The sequence below is a fragment of the Culex pipiens genome, chromosome 1, assembly GCF_016801865.2.
Source record: "Culex pipiens pallens isolate TS chromosome 1, TS_CPP_V2, whole genome shotgun sequence".
NCBI lineage: Eukaryota > Metazoa > Arthropoda > Insecta > Diptera > Culicidae > Culex > Culex pipiens.
In genome coordinates, this window is record NC_068937.1 from 38792641 (window position 1) to 38815123 (window position 22483).

General features: G+C 37.5%; 1 protein-coding gene across 1 annotated transcript; it reads left to right on the top strand.

Moving 5' to 3' along the window:
- The first annotated feature begins 5118 nt into the window (after window positions 1-5118).
- Window positions 5119-21315, top strand: LOC120423873 (uncharacterized). The gene is made up of 12 exons (XM_039587821.2): window positions 5119-5510; window positions 5579-5628; window positions 9170-10377; window positions 10437-10571; window positions 10627-10910; window positions 10970-11274; window positions 11423-11603; window positions 11661-11720; window positions 11782-11922; window positions 11978-12312; window positions 12377-12701; window positions 20412-21315. The coding sequence occupies exons 1-12, from the start codon at window positions 5469-5471 to the stop codon at window positions 20565-20567; spliced, it is 3222 nt and encodes a 1073-aa protein (XP_039443755.1). The 5' UTR covers window positions 5119-5468; the 3' UTR covers window positions 20568-21315.
- Window positions 21316-22483: the final 1168 nt, after the last annotated feature.

Genomic DNA, 22483 nt, shown 5'->3' on the forward strand with positions numbered 1-22483 from the left:
TCACATTACAAAATGAACTAAAAATTATATTTGGGCCATATCTTCGATATGATCACAAAATCATCATCTCCCTAAACTCTGGCGCAAAGGATGAAAGAATTGAAAAATATGTATTTTGGGAATTCAATCTTTGATGATAAAATGTTATATAAATAAGTCAGAGTAGTTTTTCCATTTACTTATTTTTTATCTACACAGTCTTAATGATAACCTACAGCTTTTCTAAAGACACCAGAGCAGTTCTCTCAGATTTCGGTCATTCGATTATTTTTTTGTATTTTTTAAACCCACTGAAACTTTTTTGGTGCCTTCGGTATGCCCAAAAAAGCCATTTTGCATCATTAGTTTGTCCATATAATTTTCCATACAAATTTGGCAGCTGTCCATACAAAAATGATGTATTTAAATTAAAAAAATCTGTATCTTTTGAAGGAATTTTTTGATCGATTTGGTGTCTTCGGCAAAATTGTAGGTATAGATACGGACTACACTGGATAAAAATGATACAAGGTAAAAAAAAATTTTGGTGATTTTTTATTTAACTTTTTGTCACTAAAACTTGCTTTGCAAAAAAACACAATTTTTAATTGTTTATTAATTTTTGATATGTTTTAGAGAACATTAAATGCCAACTTTTCAGAAATTTCCAGGTTTGCAAAAAATCTTTGAGCGAGTTATGAATTTTTGAATCAAAACTGATTTTTGAAAAAAAAATCGAAATATCGGTCGCAAAAATTTTTCAACTTCAAATTTTTGATAAAGTGCACCGTTTTCAAGTTAAATCCATATTTAGGTGACTTTTTTTGAAAATAGTCGCAGTTTTTTATTTTTTTTTAATTAGTGCACATGAGCAACTCTCTACGAAATCGGCCGATTTCGACCATTTTTATTTTTTGTATTTTTTTATTTGACTCAAACTTTGTGGGGGCCTTCCCTATGACCAAATAAGCTATTTTGCGTCATTGGTTCACCCATACAAGTCTCCATACAATTTTGGCTGCTGTCCATACAAAAATGGTATGTAAATATTCAAACAGCTGTAACTTTTGAGTGGATTTTCTGATCAACTTGGTGTCTTCGGCAAAGTTGTAGGTATTGTTGAGGAATTTTGAGAAAAAAAAGGTACACGGAAAAAAAATTGCAGACTTTTTTTTTCACTAAAACTCAATTTTCCAAAAAAACGTATTTTTTTTATTTTCGAGATTTTTTGATATGTTATAGGGGACAAAAATCCGCAACTTTCGAGCCATAGAGAAACATGGTCAAAAAATCTGCCGCCGAGTTATGAATTTTTTGAAAAAATAGTGATTTTTGGATAAAATCGAAGTTTCATGCACAAACAAGTTTGACATTATTTTTTAATGCAAAATTGAATTTGCAATCGAAAAGTACTTTACAGATTTTTTGATAAAGGGCTAAGTTTTCAAGATATAGCCACCAAAAGTTTGATTTAAGCGAAATATTTGCAGTTTTTCATTTTTTCAAAATAGTGACCATAAGTTTTTAAATCAAGACTAGCATTTTAAATGGGCGTAGTATTCAATGTTTTGCCCTTTTAAAATGCTAGTCTTGATTTAAAAAAAAAATCAAAATATTTTTTTCGAAAAGATCGGAAAATTTAACGACACGTTTACGTTTTAACATTGGAAATCGGACCACTAGTTGCTGAGATATCGTCATTAGAAAATGGTGGGTTGTTTTGGTGAGATTAAGAATACTTCAATTTTCGTGTTTCTTTTTCTTAAAGTGGCTGTATCTCAGCAACCCGAGGTCCAATCTTCAATGTCTCTTAGACAATTTTATAGCAAATTATCTGAACTTTTCAAAAAAAAAAAAAAAAAATTAGAATTGGTCACTCATGGTCACTATTTTTAAAAATTGAAAAACTGCAAATATTTCGCTAAAATCAAACTTTCGATGGCTATATCTTGAAAACAAAGCCCTTTATCAAAAAATCTGTAAAGTACTTTTCGATTGCAAATTAAATTTTGCATTAAAAAAATATCACTATTCACTATTTTTTCAAAAAATCATAGCTCGGCGGCAGATTTTTTGACCATGTTTCTCTATGGCTCGAAAGTTGTTGATTTTGTTTGCATATTTACATACCATTTTTGTATGGACAGCAGCCGAAATTGTATGGAGACTTGTATGGGTGAACCAATGACGCAAAATAGCTTATTTGGTCATAGGAAAGGCCCCCACAAAGTTTGAGTCAAATAAAAAAATACAAATAAAATCCATTTCCGGTTTTGGTAGAGAATTGCTCACATGTTTGCCCACTTTTGCAAAAAACAATTTTTGAAAAGCTGAAAAATTCTCTATATTTTTCTCATCTTCTCAAAAATATTGTTTTCAAAAGTTTTTTGCAAATCAAGTTTTAGAGACAGAAAGTTAAATAAAATATCACCAAACATTTTTTTACCTTGTATCATTTTTTTCCAGTGTAGTCCGTATCCATACCTACAACTTTGCCGAAGACACCAAATCGATCAAAAAATTCCTTCAAAAGATACAGATTTTTGAATAGTAAAGTAAATCTTTCCCAGTTCTTGAGGGGAACACCCTTGAAGAGTATCGGGGCCGGCATTTACAAAGCGGATTCAGTGGCAATTTAATTCTCAACTTAATGTTAACATGTTAAGGTTAATGTTAATGTTAATGTTAACATTCCATAGGTTGCCTCCCTAAGGTGTCGTGATAAGGTCCAGTTTGTGACGATACACTACCTTCCCTTTACTAAGCAATCGATTCCAGAAGGGAAAAGATCACCAGTTGTGTTGGTCCGAGCCGGGATTTGAACCCCGATCTACCGCTTACGAGGCGGAAGCGTTACCACTGGGCTACGTGGCTCGGTCAGATTTTTGAATCTTCATACATTATTTTTGTATGGACAGCTGCCAAATTTGTATGGAAAATTATATGGACAAACTAATGATGCAAAATGGCTTCTTTGGGCATTCCGAAGGCACCAAAAAAGTTTCAGCCGGATTAAAAAATACAAAAATTTAAAATTGAAGAAAAAATACCGATTTCGTAGAGACTTGCTCACCAAATCAATCACAAAGTCTCATATATCAAGCAACAGATTATTTTACATTTACAAATCTATTTTGTATGACCAGATCGCAAAAATGTGTGGAGATTTGCGTGGAAAAACTAATGATGCTCACAGGCTTCTTTTGACACAGGAAAATTATAGACAAATTTGATCTAAATATTAAAAAATTGGTTAAGTATTATACCAACCTGAACGATGGATTATGTTACCTTCGTCTTAACAATATCAAATCTTTGGTGCACGGCTGTATTTTTTTAATCCATTATTCCAAATTTAACACATTCAATTATTAAAATAAATGTTTATTCATCGCAAAACATTGACGCTAATTATTTCATATCAACCCTAGCCCAACCAATGTTTTGGAAGCTACACGTGTTTTTCCTCCTCTCAACTGTATTAGTGAGGCCCATTCGCCCTCACACACCAAAGAGAGGAAAAGCGAAAAGAAAATTCTCGCCCTTTCGCTTTTCCCCCACACCCACTTCCGTAGCTTTTCTGACAGCTTTTCGCCCCAAACAAAACATACACCAGCGCGTGTGAGTGTGTATTGGTGCGCAGAATGTAGGGCGTCCAATTTTCCCGGGTTTTGAATTTCCCGGGAAACGGGAAAAATATTTTTGAAATCCCGGGAATTCCCGGGATCCCGGGAAATTTTTAAAGCTGTCATAAAATCAATGTTTTCATAATATTTGATATGTTTTCAAGCTTAAAATCATAGAATAAGCAGAATAATATTAATTAGTGACAATCTACACTTCAATCTAAACAAGGACGACCGTTTTGAAATAGATTAAAAGAAATTAAAAATTGTTTTTTTATCCTCTGTTGTGCTATGGATTTTAAATGAACTTAAATATTTAATTCAAATGTGATTCAAATTAAATAAGTGTTTTAAATGAATATATTTTTTATATGACATGACTACAAAAGCTCGAAAATTTTCTTTGAAAATGTCTAAAAAAAAACAATTAGCGACAACAAATAAAATGATTCCAGCTAATGTTAAATTTTAGATAAGTTTTGAATTTCTTGTTTTATATAAAACATATTTTACAAATTATTTTTATGTTACTACCGCCAACTGATGAAAATCAGGACTACAGTCTGAATAGGTACAGGAGATTTTAGGGGAATATAATTGGAAATCGAATACTAGGAATTATAATGATCTGTTCCTGTTTGAACCGAAGTCATTATGCAAAAAATGGCTTCAATAGCTGTCTTAATTCATTACATTTGTCCTGATTTGCCCCAGATTTTGCCGGTATTTGATGAAAAATAATTTAATAGGATATTTTTTTAAATTTAATATCCTAAATATAAGTAAACATAATACTCTTTTTTTTTTTAGATTTTAATGCTTTGAAATTCGTATCGCTTACTATGTATTCAACTGTTCATCTATTTCTACAACCAAATCTGAATTTTCAGACCAAAATTTGTTTTTTTTTTTCAATTCCCGAACAGACGGAAATAACTTGGGAATAACAATTTTTGATGTTTGAACATACTAGGCCAATAACATTTTATGTTATTTATAACAAGTTTTGTTATTCGCCGTTACGATTTTTTGTTATTGGATTGTTATTGTAATAACAGACTACCATCATGTTTAGTTATTCTTCGAACAAATCTATGTTATTATTTTTTGTTATTTTAACAACTAATCCGATCATCCCAATAACAGTTTGAGATAGCAAAAAAAATTTATTCCTAAGTTGTTTTGGCTTGCAATCAATATCATACCAATAACAAATTTTGTTATGATAACATAAACTCTTATGCAAAATTGGATTTTGCAAGAATACTCCATAACACTTTCTGTTATTTTAACAGTATTTGTTATTGAAATGGCATGACTTAAGTTATTACCGTCTGTTCGGGTTTCGGGATTTCCCGGGACAAATTACAAAAAATCCCGGGATTCGGGAATTCCCGGTTTTAGAAAAATCCCGGGATTTTTGTCCCGGGAATTCCCGGGATGGACGCACTAGCAGAATGACACTTGCAGGATTCGCGTTTTCCAGGTGGCTCGTTTTTTTCTCTGCTTTTCCTCACTTCACTTCTCAAAGATATGGCAGCATCAAACGACGTCTGGCTGTGAACGGGGGGGGAAAGTGAAAATTTTCTTGCTCAAATTGTCCAGAATGGAGCTTCGAATTGGCGATGGAAATCCTGGCTGGAAATGCAACTGAGTTTGGGGTGTTGTGGGAGTGATAGTTTGGTGAAAGTTGTGGAATTTTCACGAGGAAAAGTGAAAATTTTCGTGATTCTTTGTTGGGGCGATTGAGAGGAAAAGTCGTGGAGGAAATCTCGAAAAGGGGGGAAAATTTGTAGGAAAAATGTGCGAGTTTCAGTGAAAAATTGATTCATTTGCTGGAAAATCTTACGCAAATAGTTCAAAATGACTTCGGATGGTTCCAACTCGTTTGTGGGAACTTGGGAGGTATAATTTCTGCATAATTTGTTGGAAAATCTTTTAAAAAATAAGCAATTTTAATCTTTTTTTTCTAGATTATCGAATCCCACCTGGATGGAACTGCGGACAAGTTGGGTCTGGAAGGGTAAGAAGTTGGGTTTGCTCGAAGAAGGTGTAATTAAATTTTAACGCCTGCAAGGTAGGCAAGCCATAAATTATTGAGTGAAAACTTTTTTTTCTGGAGCTCTGGCTATAAAATATCGTCTTTTTCTGCCTACTCCACCTCGCATCTGTGGCTGCTCGTGGAGTGCAAAGGGAGTGGCACGGTGTAATTGTGACGCGGTTGGTGCTCTGCGGGAAGTGGCAGTGCTGGGCGTAAAGAAGTGAATGGGCAGAGTGCATCTCACCAGACGATGACGATGATGGTGATCGTCGAGCGGTGATGATGATGGAATTGATTTGGGAAAAGCCTTCGAGAACTGTTTTATTTTGAGGAAATTTGAAAAAAAGTAACATTAAAAAACATAAGTTACAGTAAACAATACACAAAAAAAAACATATGAAATTCTGTATCTCGAAAAGAGAATTTCTTATCGATTTGGAGTTTCCGGCAAGGTTATGATTAGAACGTTTTAGAAAAAAAATAAGTTTCTGTGATGTCTTTTCCAATTTTTGTTTTGAACTGATTCTGATTTTTTTTTTCAAGCCAAGCTCAACAACCTTTTCGAAAAAAATACAGATTTTATTAAATAGAATTATAATATCGTTGACCTTTTAAAAAAATCAAGAATTTTGAAATACTTTTTGATCGCAAATTCGATTTTTCGAAAAATGATTATTGATCAACAAAAGTTAAATGTCCAGATTTTCGATATTTTTCAAAAATCACTATATTTTTTGAAAATCCACATTTTCTAACCCAAATTTAACACCATTACAATTTAAAGATGTCTTGTTTAGTCTCCTGAAACATAACAAAAAATCATAAATTCGTATTTTGGGAGATAAACTTAAAGTCACAAAAAGTTTATTAAAAAAACAACAATCTACAACCACCAGTCAACAACCAACAACCAACAACCAACAACCAACAACCAACAACCAACAACCAACAACAACAAACATAAAAATTGCTTCTTTATATAACAATGATGTTGATGATCTTTTAAGTTCATTTCAATTTTTTAAAATTTTTGATGCTATACTTTAACATAAAATAATTGAAATTAATTACTTTTTACAATACCTACCTTTTTGAAAATACTTACTTTTCCTGTCATTTTATAGTGACAAAATGGCCTACTAATCACCACCAAACATAAAAGCGCCTAAAAGTTAATTATAACACTCATTTCAGGGCTGAAAAGTTCATTTTTTCAGCACTTGTATTGAAAAGTTATATTCTTCGACACTGTTTTGGTTTCTCAGAAATTTCACTGAAAAATAAAATGTTGTGTTTGTACGACTCGTGCTAGAAAAATGTTATTTTGCAAATTGTTGCATAAACTACTACAGTCATGCCTCGGCTTAGCACCGCATATGGGGGATGCAAAACCGAGGCGTGCATAACTGAAGCACAGAGCTTATGGGATTTCGGCTATATGGGAGACATTGGCTGTAATTCTATGAAAAATTATTCAAACTATAAAAAAAATATAGTGTTTAAGAATCGGGATAATGTCAGGTATCCATTGCAATTTAAATTTTATGATTTTTTTTACAAAAATAGGTTTTTTTCCTGTATTTTCAAAATGCAAATTCTTTCTCGATTTTTTTTCACGATCATTGTTTTTGCAAATGATCGTGTTTTTTCATACATTTCGGAAGTATTTTTTTTAAATACTCATCATTTTCACAAAACTATGTATTTTCGAAAGAACACTTTAAATTTCAGTCATTTCAATCAACTTATTGGGAGATTTTCAAACTTTTCGAAAGCAATGAAAAAAAAACTTAAAATTTTAACAAAACTACGTATTTTCGACAAAAATACCTGCAATTTTAGTTTTTTACAATATGGGTCTCAAATGATAGGGCAAACTGGGATTGAAAATACTAAAAAAAATCATAAAGCTACGGATTTTCGATAAAAAAAAACTCAAAGTATCAGTATTTTAAATTTGGATATCAAATGATCGGGATTTTTTCAAACAGTTCGAAAGTAATAACACATTTTTTATGAAAATACTAAAATTTTTCACAAAACTACGTATTTTTGAAAAAATACTCAAAATTTCAGTCAGTTCAGCTCAAAAATAAAATTTTCAGTGTTTTTTTTCGAAAATACGTAAACTACGTGAAATTTTTCTAGTATTTTTATTTTTTTAAAAATATTTTCGATATATGAAAAATTCCGATCATTTGTTACCCATATTGTAAAAAGTGATGTTTTCAGATTTTTTTTTCGAAAAAACGTAGGTTTATGATTTTTTTTAGTATTTAAAAAAAATTCAATACTTTCGTAATGTATAATAAAAATCCGATCATCTGATACCCATATTGTAAAAACTGAAATTTTGAGTATATTTTCAAAAATACGTAGTTTTGAGAGAAAATTAATATTTTCTAAAATGTGTGTTACAACTTTCGAAATGTATGAAAAATTCATATTATTTGATACCCGTATTGCAAAAATCTAAAATTTTGAGTACTTTTGTGGAAATTTTTAATATTTTTTTAAAAATTGGGTTGTGCTTAACCGAGGCAGCTGAACGAATCATAACCGTGGCATGACTATTAGGGTGTTTCATCCAAAACCAAAAGTTCTCAGAATCAGGCAAACTGAGGTTCCCCTAGTAGAGGATGCCCATAGGGACTCTCATGCCAAATATCAGCCCGTTTGGTTGAGAATTGGCCTGTCCCCAGCAAGTTGAAATTTACATGGAAATTACTATGGAATTTTTGTGCTTTTCGTTCAATCGATCCTACAGGTCAGGGGACACAATGGATGCACTCGGAATAAAGACAGGTGTGTAGGGAATGGTCCAATGAACACATTTCAGAAGGAATTAGGTTTGTCCATTCTGTCCCCAAGGTGCGCATTGGATCGACGTCCGGTGTCTCCAGAATCAACGATTCACCCTTCAAAAGCATCGCATTTCCTTAGTGTGCTATGACGGTTAGGTGAAAATTACGACGCCCCATGTCAGACGGTGAACACGTGGAGAGGCATCGATTGCATTATTATTACAAAATCACTATGCAACGTTATTCAGAATAGTTAAAATTATTAAAGAAACATCAATAATTATAATTTTATTACTTAAAATAATGTTTCTGAGCCAAAACTTGAGTGTATGCTCTGCCACTTTTGAAGGGTGAATCATTGATTCTGGAGACAGTGGACGTCGATCCAATGGGGACAGAATGGACAACTTTAATTTCTTCTGGAATTTGTTCATTGGACCATCCCCTACATACCTGTCATTATTCCGAGTGAATCCATGTTGTCCCCAGACCTGTAGGAACGATTGAACGAAAAGCATAAAAATCCCATAATAATTTACATGTAAACTTCAAACCGCTGGGGACAGGCCAATTCTCAACCAAATGGGCTGAAATTTGGCATGAGAGTCCCTATGGGTATCCTCTACTAGGGGAACCTCGGTTTGCCTGATCCTGCGAACTTTTGGTTTTGGATGAAACACCCTAATGACTATATTTATTCTTATCTCTCCATTCCCCAGCGTAAAGTTCCGCCTGGACGAGATGGGCGACATCATCTGGTACAACGACCTGGTCCACACCACCAACAGCAATGCTCACCCGGGAAGCGCGGACTACGACGGTCATCGGATGGCCACCGGCTTCGAGTCGTCCAGCTTTTGCCCGTTCAACGACTCCGCCATGGTGCTGTTCAGCTGCGAGACGTTCGAGGTGGTCGAGCTGAGTTCGGCTGTGCCGGGGCTGATCTTCGGGGCGTACACCGGGCATAGCATTGAGTTCCGCACGAACTCGTACAGCCCGGCCGACCGGATGACGTTGAAGTGTGATGGGTGGTGCCGGTTGGCTTGCAAGCGGGTCAAGGAGGACCAATCGGTGGGGCAGGAGATCCCGTTTACGCTGCTGTCGGTGCTCGATGATGGGAACTTTTGTGATGTGACTCTGAAGAGTTGTGATAACGTGATTTACAACGTCCACTCGCCGATATTGCGGTTGAATGGGTTCGATTGTAGCAGTATGGCGGCCACAACCACATATCAACACCTGGCGAATCGATTCGAAGCCGCCGCAGCTGCCACCGCGGAACGTAACAATCATCCGCCGCTGATGAAGGTCAGTTCGGTTCCGTGTGCCAAGTCTCCGAAGCCGGTGGTGGCGCTGGTTAGCGGTTGTCAACATATCAGCCAACGGGCAAGCCCAACCACGACGACGACCCCGAACTTCCTGCTACCGCCGACGCTGGACGTGTACAACCTCTCTCCCAAGCTGGTCTCCAACTCGTTCAACTGCCTCGCGGCCAACTCGGACTCAATCTTCCTGGACGTACCCCGCAAGCATCACGTGTCCTCCTCCGACTCGAACCTCAACTCCGACCGCAACATCTTCTTCTTCCCCGCTCCGAGCATGATCACCCCGGCCACCTTCGACAGCCCGTTCCAGCGCACCAAGTTCAAGCCACCCTCTTCCCCGTTCCGTGCCCGCAGCCCCTCGCCCTTCCCCTGTTCCCTGGACACTCCACCCTCGTCACCGCTCACCCCGCTCTCGGTGCTGAACAACATCCCGTCGAAGATGCTGTCCACGATCCTGCACTGGCTGTACTGCGAATGTCTTCCCGAAAGCCTCGACGAGGAAACGTGCACGAGCTTGATCGCGATGTGCGAGAGTACGACGCCGCTGAGCCGGATGACGCCACCGTGCAAGAACTTCCTGCGCAACATTCAGCTCAAGAAGTGTAAGGGTTTGATCTTGTTTAAAGCTTGAAGCTTGATTTAATTTCGGTTCAAATTTCAGTTGTCATCGATATCATTACGGATTTGCACGACAGTCTGAACAACATGATCCAGATGGTCAACCCGAACACCATTTCGCACAGCCCGTGCGTGCTGTGCCAGATCTTCAAGGAGGGATTCAAGGAATCGCTGATAGGTGAGTTGAGGTTATGTTTACGACACTCAAAATTGATTTGCTTCCATGCTTCCAGCGATGGTCAAGCTGCTCCAGTTCTGCAACATCTTCACCAAGGACGCGACCACGTTCACGCGCCACCAGCGCCACGAGATCATCAAGTACGTCCGCTCGCGGATGCCCGTCTTCCTGTCCCAGATGCACCAGCTGCTGCAGAACGTCAACGTCGTGCTGTGCAGCCTGACCACGGACGAGAGGAACGACCTGGTGTCGTACCTGGTGCCGGAGATTACGTACGCGCTGGAAGTGCTGACGGCGTCCATCTCCGAGATCAAGAACTCGCTGGAGAAGGTTTGCAAGGTGAGTCGCGGGTGTAGATGTTTGGGATTCACCGAACCTAACCTTCAATGTTCGTTCAGGATCTCAAATCAACGCACGGTCAAGAGGGTCGAGGTTACGGCGGTGGTGCCACCGCGGGGATCGGTTCCCGCGAGAGTCGGATGGCGGCCCGGGGTCGGACGAGAAGTTCCTCTGGGTACGGCAATGCCAGCCCGTCGAGCCCGTCGGCAACGGGGGGTTCGTCCGCGGGTGGTGAGTCGAACCGGTTCAACCAGCAAAACTCCGAAAGCGACCTCAAGTTCTTCCTGTACATGTACGAGGTGAAGAAGATGCGCGACATCTACGGGAGGGTGTCGAGCGCGCTCGAAGTGATACTTCACAAGAGGTATGGCTTGTTATTGTTTGACAGTGAGCGAGAGAGCAAATCTCTTTTTTCGCGATCCCTCTCGAGAGCAAACGAGAGAAAAGAGAATTGCTCTCTTGCTCACTGTCTTCTCCAGTGATTGGTACCTTATCAGACCGCAACATTTTAGGGCGACCTTCAACGAGATGAACCATATGCATCAACACCAGACTGTTCGGAGGAACCTGGAGCAGTTGACACTGGAAGTTCCTCTGTTTATCGCTCGGCTCGAGGAATTGTGTGATACGATTGATGAGAAAATTGGCTGGAAGGAGTTCAAGTTCTGCTTCAAGTTTTTGACTAGTCAGGTGGTGAGTATCTCTCGTGAAATCGTGTAAAATTTCTGACTGACATCTCGCTTCTTCAAGAATGGAATAATCTCGAAGCTGTTGGAGCATAAAGCTGCCTTAAACGATGCAATGTTGTATGTAAGTAGTCTTGCTGAAGCAAATCCAGGTCTAGTTGACTCACCGTGACTTCATTTCCCAGGTGTCCAACCTGATCCAAAAGGAGCAGTTCACCCGTGCCATGCTGGAGCTGGGCCTGCTGGAGAACCGCAGCGTAGACAGCAGCGGGTACGGCGATCCACGACCCTGTCCGAACCGCTTTATGGACTACAACAATACTAAGGTTGGTTGTTCTAATGTTTTAGAACTTCGAATCCTCAAGCATCTTCTACTCACAGCTCAACCTGGTGCAGAGTCTGTGCGAGCCGCCGACGGCCCACCACAGCAGCCTGTCGAAGAACGCCCTCAAGCTGCTGCACTCGGGCCACCTGGCGGACATGGAGTTCGAGGTGGTGGTGTCGCCGACCGACTGCCAGAACGAGAACGTCGTGTCGGCGTTCGACTTCAGTCCGGACGATGCGGCGTTGCTGTTTGGCGGAACTGGCGGCGCCGGAACGCCCCAGGCCAAGAACCAGTCGTCGCACACGTTCAAGGCGCACCGGGTGATTGTGGCGGCGCGGTGCGAGTGGTTCAAGAAGGCACTGCTGTCCGGCATGCAGGAGGATATCAATAGGTAACTGCTTCGGTTATTTCGATTGTATCGCTTGCAATTTCCTGAAAAATTCCAATTCTTTCAGGAAAATTGTCATCCACGACACGTCGCCGGTGATATTCCGAAGGCTCCTGCTGTACCTGTACGGAGCGCCGGTGGACAAGTCGGTCGGGGTGGACCAGCTGTGCGAGCTGATGCTGTTGGCGGATCGGTACTCGGTGGACAACCTGAAGGATATCTGTGAGAATACGTTGATGGCGTCGATCGATGGGGACTCGGTCATCTATCTGTTGGGAATTGCCGACCGGTTCAATGCGGCCACGCTGAAGGCGAGCTGTCTGTCGTATCTGTCGCAGCACACGGAACTGACGCGGTTGGAGATTTTTGGCGAGCTGCCGGGGTATTTGCAGGTATGATATCACTAGATGTTTCTTTTTTTGTTGCTTCGGCAATGTTTTAGTGATTGATTACAATAGTTCTACGTTGTCGTGCTATTCTGTGTTCTGAGAAAAACGCGTGTTAATGTTTAACACAAAAAAATAAAAAAAAATAGAGCACGCAATGTAAACAACAACAAACACATTTTATTGAATCTATGACATTTCCCCGAAACCCATATTACCGAAGGGACATTTCCCCGAATGCCACTTCCCCGAAAAGACACTTCCCCTAATAGTCATTTCCCCGAATTCCATTTACCCGAATTTCCCATTTCCCCTAATCGTCCACATCCCCGAATGCCATTTTCCCGAATGGGCCACAATCCCGAATGCCACTTACCCGATTAGTCATATCCCTGAATAGTCATTTCCCTGAATGCCATTTCCCCGAACGCGGTCAAGCGGAAATGCCCGGTGCCCCGGAGCGCGCGCTCCTGGGCACCGGGCATTTCCGCTTGACCGCGTTCGGGGAAATGGCATTTTAAAAGAAAAAAAATGATGACAATTTTTATCACATCAAACTACATATTTAAAGGTTCGTAATGGCCTTGAATGATCAACTTTCTTTTTGGCTTCATTCAGAACAGACGTAGCATTTTAGGGGGGATTCAATACAAATTCCAATACAATGAATATTGTTACAGACTTTTTTTTATACATATATTCTCAAAACAAATACTTTTTTCTTATAGACATGATAATAATAATGCAATAGAAGTTTTGTTATTTTTTATGATTCAAAAAACATACCGTGCGATTTTCGTAGTACAGAACCCCGTACACACTCATCATTTTATTCACATTGCTGGTTTGGGATTTGGCGAAAAGTATAATCAACAAAAACTTTAAATAAAATTTGTACCAGCCTTATGTACCTATTTGTTCGATTTTTGTGTTCTTGAACAAAATTCGAAAAAAGACAAATTTCCTTGCAAATTTCTCAAAAACAACATCTAATTATGCGGTTGAATACAAATGTTAATTGAACAAAAAAAAATCGAGTACAGTCCAGACTTGATTATCCGAAGGCTTCGGAAAAATTTCACTTCGGATAATTGAATCACGAATTTTTTTTATGATGCCTATTTTTTTATTGTCGAGCGTATGTCCCCTAAACTACGTTAAAGTGATTTAGAACTTTTAAATCCAAGGCCAATATGGCGGTGTTGAAATATTGAAAAAATGCATTTTATTATTTAATGATTGCATATTCAACTATTCAAATTTTACTAAAATGGGGTTGCAGTACTCAAATTTGATGTTTAAAACAAGAAAAAGAAAAAAACGAAAAAAAAATTTGTTCTTGATTCGATTATTCGAAGTCCCATACAAACCTTCGGATAATCAAACTTCGGATAATCGAAACTTCGGATAATCGAGGCTTCAGATAATCGAGTCTGCACTGTAATTGGGTCCCAAAATTAAGCTTAAATTTGTGATATTATTGTTCACAACGATATGGCTTATTTTTCTAAGTACAATGACCCATTGAACGACCGCAAAGGATTTAAAATGGATTTTTAATTCAATTTTTAAAAATTCACTTCACGGCCCTTCTTGGCAGAAAAGCTTCTACTTGACAGCTCGTTCCAAGGGGACCATAGTGGATCCATAGAAAAAATGTTGTCTTGTCAATAACTTTTTTTTGCATAAAAATGAAAAAAACGTTATCAGAAATGGTTTTTAATCATGTTTCTTACCGTTGTTCATAAAAATTGACAAAGGGCTTTACTACCCAATTTACAACATTTAATCAACAGCATACCCGAAAAAGCTGTTTGTTCGGTAAAATTGAGAAAGAAAATATCTGTTTTTCATGGAAAAAGGCTTTAGCGAAAATGATGATTAGGGGATATGAAAATTCGGGAAAATTTAAATTTAAATAAACGGCAATTGGCGTAAGTGTCACTTCGGGGAAATGGCATTCGGGGAAATGGCCGATTAGGGGAAATGGCATTCGGGGATATAGCCGATTAGGGGAAATGATATTCGGGGAAATGGCATTCGGGAATGTGGCTGATTAGGGGAAGTGGTATTCGGGGATGTGGCCAATTAGGGGAAATGATTTTCGGGGAAATGGCATTCGGGGAAATGTCATTCGGGGAAATGAGCTAGACCCATTTTATTAGGTTGTCCATTTTGTGCATCGTCCTGAAGTTTGATTGAATTTGGTTGCTGGAGTCCCGAATTATAACTGAAAATGTTTACGGTAGTCGAGCTCGTTCCTGTGTCAAACGCGTTCTGACCTGAAATCAGCAATTTTCAGGTTGTGTCAAAATAGCAAGACAAGATTGAAACTTCTTTCATTTGAAAAGTGACATCAATGCATCGAGTTTTTTTCGGTTTTTAATTAATGTCTCAGGATTGAAATCGAATTTTTAAGATCTGTTAAGGTCAAAAGGCATTGAAAGCTGCACAAAATGGCGTTTTTATCTCAATTTGGCTCAAAAGGCACGTGCGACAAGGTAGCACGACAGCGACGAATTCAGAAAAAAAGTTCTTTGTTTTTCCACTATTTATCACAAAAAAGAATGAATTATGGAAAAGATTATTTATCAACATTTTCTTTCGAATGAATATAAGCAAAGTCAACGAAGGGCCAGAATTACGAATATTTAAATTTTAGAACGTGCCCCTTTTAGGGTTCATTTCTTCTTTTTATTTTGGATTCCAGGTTAGGGTGATCAAATAAAATTAGGATGACAAATTACAACAATTAGGAATTTTTATTTGAAATGCAATTTACCGGAACATTATAAAACGGAATTATTGTAAATTAGTAAAAATAAGTTAAAATGAGTCTTTATTTGTAAAAAATAGTTAAATAATTTAAATTGGTTCAAATAAGACATAAAAATGATAAATTTTATTACATTAAATTATAAAAAATTGGCTTAATTTGTCCAGTTTATTTCAATAGTTAAATTTGTTGAATCTTGCAAGAGTTACAATAAATAATTAAATTTAGTTGAAATTGTATACAAATAACTAATATTAGTTAAGATCAGTCAAATTGAGTTAATATAAGGAGAAACTAGTTTTCAAATGACCAAGTTGTTATGTTGAAATGAGTATAAATTATTGAACAATTAGCCAAAATAAGCCAAATTGGATAAAGTTACTATATTTATTTGAATAATTTAAAATAAGTTTAAATAAGTTAAAATTGAATGAAACTATTAATGATTAGTAAAACATATTTTAAATTGGTCAAATTATTAAAAAAATTACAATAATGTCAATAAGTTAAACCTGATTTTTATTAGCTGAAATAAGTTAAAAATGGTTGAAATTAGATGAAATTATTGAACAATAAATTCAATTGTTTAAACTTAGGTTGAATTAGTTGAAAATGTAAAAAAAACTAAAAATTTGTCAAAGCAACTTAAAATAACTCCAAATTAGAAAACATTATTGACATTGACAATTTGCCTCAATATGTTTTTATAAGTTGAATTGAGCAAAAAGTATTTCAAATTAGTTGAGATTATTAAGTAGAAACATTAGGTAAAATCAGTTGATATAAGTTGCAATCAGAAAAATTAGTTGCTACAAATTCAAATTAGTTAAAAGTAGGTGCAATTAGTTAAAATTTGGCTAACTCAGTAGAGAAAAGATTAAATATAATAAAATTTGACAGAAATTGCATGAATTTTTGGTAAAAAATTGGCAAAATCTGTTCAAATTAGTCGTCCCGCCCGTGTGGATTAATCGGACCGCGCACTGAACTCACAATCCAGAGGTCACCGGTTCGAATCCCGCGGCGGGCGCTCTAAAATTCTTTGTGTAAATATGGGTATTCGGCGCCGTCGCTCCGTTCCATACTTTCATACACATAGGAGCCCAGGGCGGCGAAGTCCTTGTAGATAAAAAGGAAGACACTAGTGGTTGGTACTAGCAATGGTGGCTGACAGCTATAAAGTCAACTTCGTTTTTTTTGTTCAAATTAGTTAAAATTATTTTAAATTTGCTAAAATAAGCTCAACTAGGTTTAAAATATTAAAAACAAGTTTGAATGATTTAAACTTACCTTGAAAATATATTTTTTATTATTTTTAAACAAATTAAAGATAGACAAAACTACATAGGAGCTAATGGGAAACATCTTGGGAATTAGTTGGGATTACTAAACACAATTTTTTTAAATCTGGGAGATTCAGAAAAAAATAAAATATTGAAAATTTATAAAAAATAAGTTAATATAAGCCAAAACTGGATTTTTTTAAGGTTATTATTGAAAATCATTTGAATTTGCTGCAAGTTGAAATAATATTATTTTTAAGAGTTGAAATAAGTTGAATTAAGTAAATTTAGAACAATATAGTCAAAATTAATAAGGATTAGCATAAAATTAAGTAAATCAGTTGAAACTTGATAAAATTAGTTCAAGTTGTTTGAAATACAGTCCAGACTCGATTATCCGAAGCCTCGATTATCCGAAGTTTCGATTATCCGAAGGTTTGTATGGGACTTCGGATAATCGAATCACGAACATTTTTTTTTTCTTTATCTTCATCAAATTCAAGTTCTGCAACCCCATTTTAGTCAAATTTGAATAGTTGATTGCCTATTAAATAATAAAATGCATTTTTTTTTTCAATATTTCAACACCGCCATATTGGCCGCCATCTTGGATTTAAAAGTTTTAAATCACTTTAACGTAGTTTAGGGGTCATACTTAAGCTCGACAATAAAAAATTAGGCAACGAATTTTTTTTTTTCGTGATTCGATTATCCGAAGTTTCGATTATCCGAAGTGAAATTTTTCCGAGGCCTTCGGATAATCGAGTCTGGACTGTTATTTAAAATTTTAATAAATTATTTAAATGATCAATTCAAATAAGTAAAATTAAGTAAAAATAGCATTAATTAGGGAAAAATAGAAATAATCACTTTAAGGAAGTAAGATTAGGTTAAAATTTATTTAAAAAATTGTTGAAAAATTGTATAAACTTTGTATAATTTTTTTTCACTTGTAAGAAAATTATATGAATAATTTTAAAATGTCTAAAACAAATACTTTTTTTTGAAATTTATATTAGTTTATGGATTAAAATTTCTGAAAGATTTTTAAAAGTTTGTAAAAAGTTTTTCCCATGCAAACTTCAATGCTCTCCATAATGTAGATTTTAAATACTTTTTTTGCAGTTTAATTTTTTTAATTATAAAGAAATGTTCTGATAGAAAATAAAAAAGAAGATATAATTTTTTGGGAAAATTGCTTTTTTTGTTTACAGCTGAATAGGTATTGGAATGACTTCTCCACGGAGAGAAAGCATGTAAGGAAATCCGGTAACACTAAGTTATAGAATTTGTAAACATTGAAATGCTTTCACAATCGTCATCATTTGTATTCGCTTTCGCTGTAAATGTTTCCAAAATCGGAAAAAATGCTGACGATTTTAGACACATTTCAATGTCAACAAAATTTACAGCATAAAGAGTTACTCGATTTGCTAACTGGATAGCTATCCGTGTAACCCTGATGTCATAAGTTCACAAGTCATAAGTTTTGATAAATTTTATGATGAATCAGGCTTGCATGTGTGAGATCACGACAACGGAGATATTCTCGGCGATACGAACGAGTGCATCCAAAAAATCGCCAGGCTCGGACGGTCTACCTAAGGAGTTTTACCTTCGGGCTTTCGACGTCATCCATCGGGAGCTGAACCTTGTATTGAACGAAGCATTGTCGGGAGCCTTCCCGCCAGAGTTCGTGGACGGGGTAATCGTGCTTGTGAAGAAGAAAAATGCAGGAAACACGGCTCGCTCTTTTCGACCTCTTTCGCTCCTGAATTTTGACTACAAAATTCTCTCCAGAGTGCTGAAAGCAAGACTGGAGAGAGTTATGCGAGTCCACGGAATCCTCAGCCCTGCTCAAAAATGTTCCAACTCGGAGAGGAATATTTACGAAGCAACATTGGCGCTGAAAGATAGAATCGCACAGCTGATCCGTCGTGGTCAGAGAGGTCGGGTCGTTTCTTTCGATCTCGACCACGCTTTTGACCGTGTTGACCATGCCTATCTCTTCCGGACCATGCGCTCTCTTGGAATCAACAGTGATCTCGTCGGTCTGCTGTCCCGGATAGCTGAGGCAGCTTCGTCCCGATTGCTGATAAACGGTCAGCCTTTCCCATCAAGTGTTCGGTTCGACAAGGTGATCCTTTGTCGATGCATCTTTTCGTACTTTATCTGCACCCGCTGCTTTGTCGGATCGAGAGAGAGTGTGGTTCGGATTTAGCTGCGGCGTATGCGGATGATATCAGTGTGGTGGTAACCTCCACACGCAAACTCGAACAAATACGAACGCTCTTTACGAGGTTTGAACGTGTGTCTGGGGCCAAACTCAACTTGCGGAAAACAACGAGTATCCAAGTAGGACGAACCGGTGCTGGTGACGACGTTCCGTGGCTACGAACCGAAAGTTCGGTGAAAATATTGGGAGTGATTTACGCAAACTCGATCCGCTCAATGATTCGTCTAAACTGGGATGCACTCGTAGCAAGTTTCTCGCGACACGTTTGGATGCACGCTTGGCGCACTTTGACGCTGCAACAAAAAGTGATACTTCTCAACACTTTTGTTTCTGCCAAACTTTGGTATCTCTCCTCAATAGTGCCTCCCCTCAACCTGCACATTGCCAAAATTACATCAACGATGGGTACGTTTTTGTGGAGCAGAGTTCCAGCGAGAGTGCCCATTCTACAGCTAGCGCGTGAACGGGAACAAGGCGGACTGGGGCTACAGCTACCAGCGCTGAAGTGCAAGGCATTATTGATGAACCGACACCTGACAGAGCTAGCGTCCATCCCATTTTATCGATCCTACATTGAGCAAAACAATCCCATCCCGATTATCCCTCCCACTGAATTTCCCTGCCTCAAGCAAATATTTCTAAACAAACCCAGTATTCCTCCCGACATCCTGCAAAATCCAACTACCGTTCGACTACATCAGTACTATGTTGAGCAGCAAACCGAACAGCCGAAGGTTCAGCAAGCTAACCCAGCGGTCAACTGGCGGAGAATTTGGAAAAACATCGCTTTGAGAGGGCTCACTTCTGCACAACAGAATCAACTGTACATGTTCGTGAACGAAAAAACTGAACATCGTAAGTTGTTTCACACGATACAGAGGGCGAACAGTGAGAGTTGCCTTCACTGTGGCGCTGCTGTGGAAACGCTGCAGCATAAATTCAGTGATTGTTCACGCGTGGCAGACGTGTGGCTGATGTTTCAAAACAAGGTCACTGTGATCTTGCGAGGAAGGCGTTCTATCTCGTTCGAGAACCTGCTGAGACCTGCCCTAGAGGGAGCCGGAAGAAGACAAAGACTTCAAATACTAAAACTTCTCTGCGAATACTTAGACTATTGTGATAGTTCTGACAATAGGTTAGAGGTGCAGGCATTAGAATTTCGCCTCTCGTGTGTACTGTAATGTTAAGGTTATTAGTACAATTAACAAATGAATAAACAAATTTTTACAAAAAAAAAAAAAAAAATACATTCCAATATCGTTGTTTCCTTCCGAATTCGGCTTTTCGATAGCTTTGATATAATAAGATCAAAGTTGATATGCAAACTTAAGATTTCTTTATCACTTCAAAAATCTGAATCCCTTAAAACATTCTTGAATTTCAAAGTTGATTCTGCTAACCTCCAAATCTCCTTCCCCTAGAGCGAGGTCCAGGACCTGATCAAGTGGTGCGGCCGCGTGCCAGAACCGTGGTGCGAACAGGGTGCCCGCTCGGATCGGTCCCGGCGCAGCCTCAAGAGTCCTTCGCGCACCAAATCGTCGTCACGCTCGCGTAAAACCTCACCCTCCTTCATGTGACAATGATGTGGACACGGGACCACTGCTGCTGCTGCACTATAATGACTGCAAAAAAAAAAAAAGAAAACGCTGTGATGTCACTCGTGTGACACGTGAAACTAACAAAAGAAGAAGAAGGCATGGATGCCATGATCTTAGTATCAATTCAATGGGATAAAACGATAAAAAGTTAAGTTACGTACATCAAATAAGTAAAATTAAACAAACATACTGTAGATAGTGAATGAAATTTTGAATTGATAAATACATAGCGAGTCGTAATACCTGTAATGGAATGGAATAAAAAAAACAAGCAAGAACTGAAACAATAGTAGAAAAAAGCATACAAAACATAAGTAAACAAACATTTAAGTCTTTCGCATTCATAAAAAGTAAACAAACACATTATAAAAGTCATGTTATAGCCTTGATCGAAACAAGTCGTGTAGTAGAAATTTAATCAAACCCCGTCTAAAACACACGTTTAATTGTTTGTTCCGTTTTCGAAATTTCTACGTTGTGTTGTGATCGAAAGTTTATAAAAAAAACTTCAAATGTTGCTCTTTCAATTTCTGAATGTCACCTTTTTACTTCATTCCTTTCATGAAACAAAAATCTCATCAGCCAAAAAGTGTGTCTTACGTGAACGGTCAAAACTCTCTGTAAACTCTCGTTAACTCACTCGGTTCGGCAACGAAATTGGCGCGAATATGTGTGTGTTTAGTTGAGCAATAGAGTTTTCCACATCAAAAGAAAAAAAAACACGAAATGTGCGATATCGATTGGAAATACAGAGAGGGGAGTAAAGAGAGAATGCGAAAACACGAATCGGAAATCGCGAAAAATCTGTTTTATTCCAAATATTTTAGATGTTGAACAAAATATAACTCGATTCTTCAGAAGCATCAAGGGGATTGTTTTTCTTTGTTTTTGGAATGATGACATTTCCTTCAATCTTTGAAACCATTTTTTTATGTCATATGAATTTACAATGAACTTGATGTAAATATGCATCATTAGTCATTTAGTTTTTTTTCTTTGTAGGTTTTCTATAGCATATTTTTACTTAATTTGCGTGAACCATAATTTCCTTGAACGAAATGGTGTGAATAAACGACATTAAAATGATTCTGAATATTTTGAGAAGAGCATTTTTTTCAGAGTATAGCTAAGAAAAAAAATTGAAATGAATCAAATCACAAAACACACCCAACTATTTCAAAACTTTTGCATTCTCAACTGCTCATACGAACGAAAAATAGGGTTGCCACCCAGCAGCTCTCCGATTTCTGCCACTTATGCCACAAGTTGCCTGACAGAAATTTGACATCCCCCTCCTCACTCGCGCTCTCTCAACAGAGAAGAGAGCAAAAATATCAAAATCATCCACCAAAACAAAACATTCCAGTGAACGCAATTGCCCTCTCTCCCCCCTTGCTTCGAAGCTACCCCCCACGAGAGTGGGTGGCATGTAACGGAATGAAGGTTGTTCAGAATTTTCCCACACGTGAGCAGCAGGCAGCGTCTTCCATTCGTTTGGGGGGGGAGAAGAGAACTCATTCTCCCCATTTTGCTTTTGCTCTCGCACACTCGAAGCTCATTTTCCAGCAGAGTGGCTTCCGGCTACGCGTGCGTATCAGTTACAAAAACAAACGGACGAGTACATGCTCTTCAAAGGGGGGAGATTTTGGGCACTGGGTGGGAATTTGGAAAAACAATGGAGGCAAACTTGAACAAATAAAGGTAATGAAATATTCAATTGTTTTTAACAATACAACAATTGCAATTGATTATTAATAAATCTTACAATTTCTTTAAAAAAATATGTAGAACAAATGTCATGGCAGTAGTTAAATTTAAGAATTTAGCCTTTTTTTGTTGGGTTTATGAATTATGACCTAAAGATTGTTCTAATGCCATTTTGAGTACATAGTTTA

Bases quoted from the DNA above. Each gene is read 5' to 3' on its own strand.
- LOC120423873 (XM_039587821.2), top strand. From the start codon at position 5,469: ATGACTTCGGATGGTTCCAACTCGTTTGTGGGAACTTGGGAG. The intron at 10,911-10,969 runs GTGAGTCGCGGG...ATGTTCGTTCAG, and splicing joins CGCTGGAGAAGGTTTGCAAG to GATCTCAAATCAACGCACGG. The intron at 11,275-11,422 runs GTATGGCTTGTT...GCAACATTTTAG, and splicing joins GAAGTGATACTTCACAAGAG to GGCGACCTTCAACGAGATGA.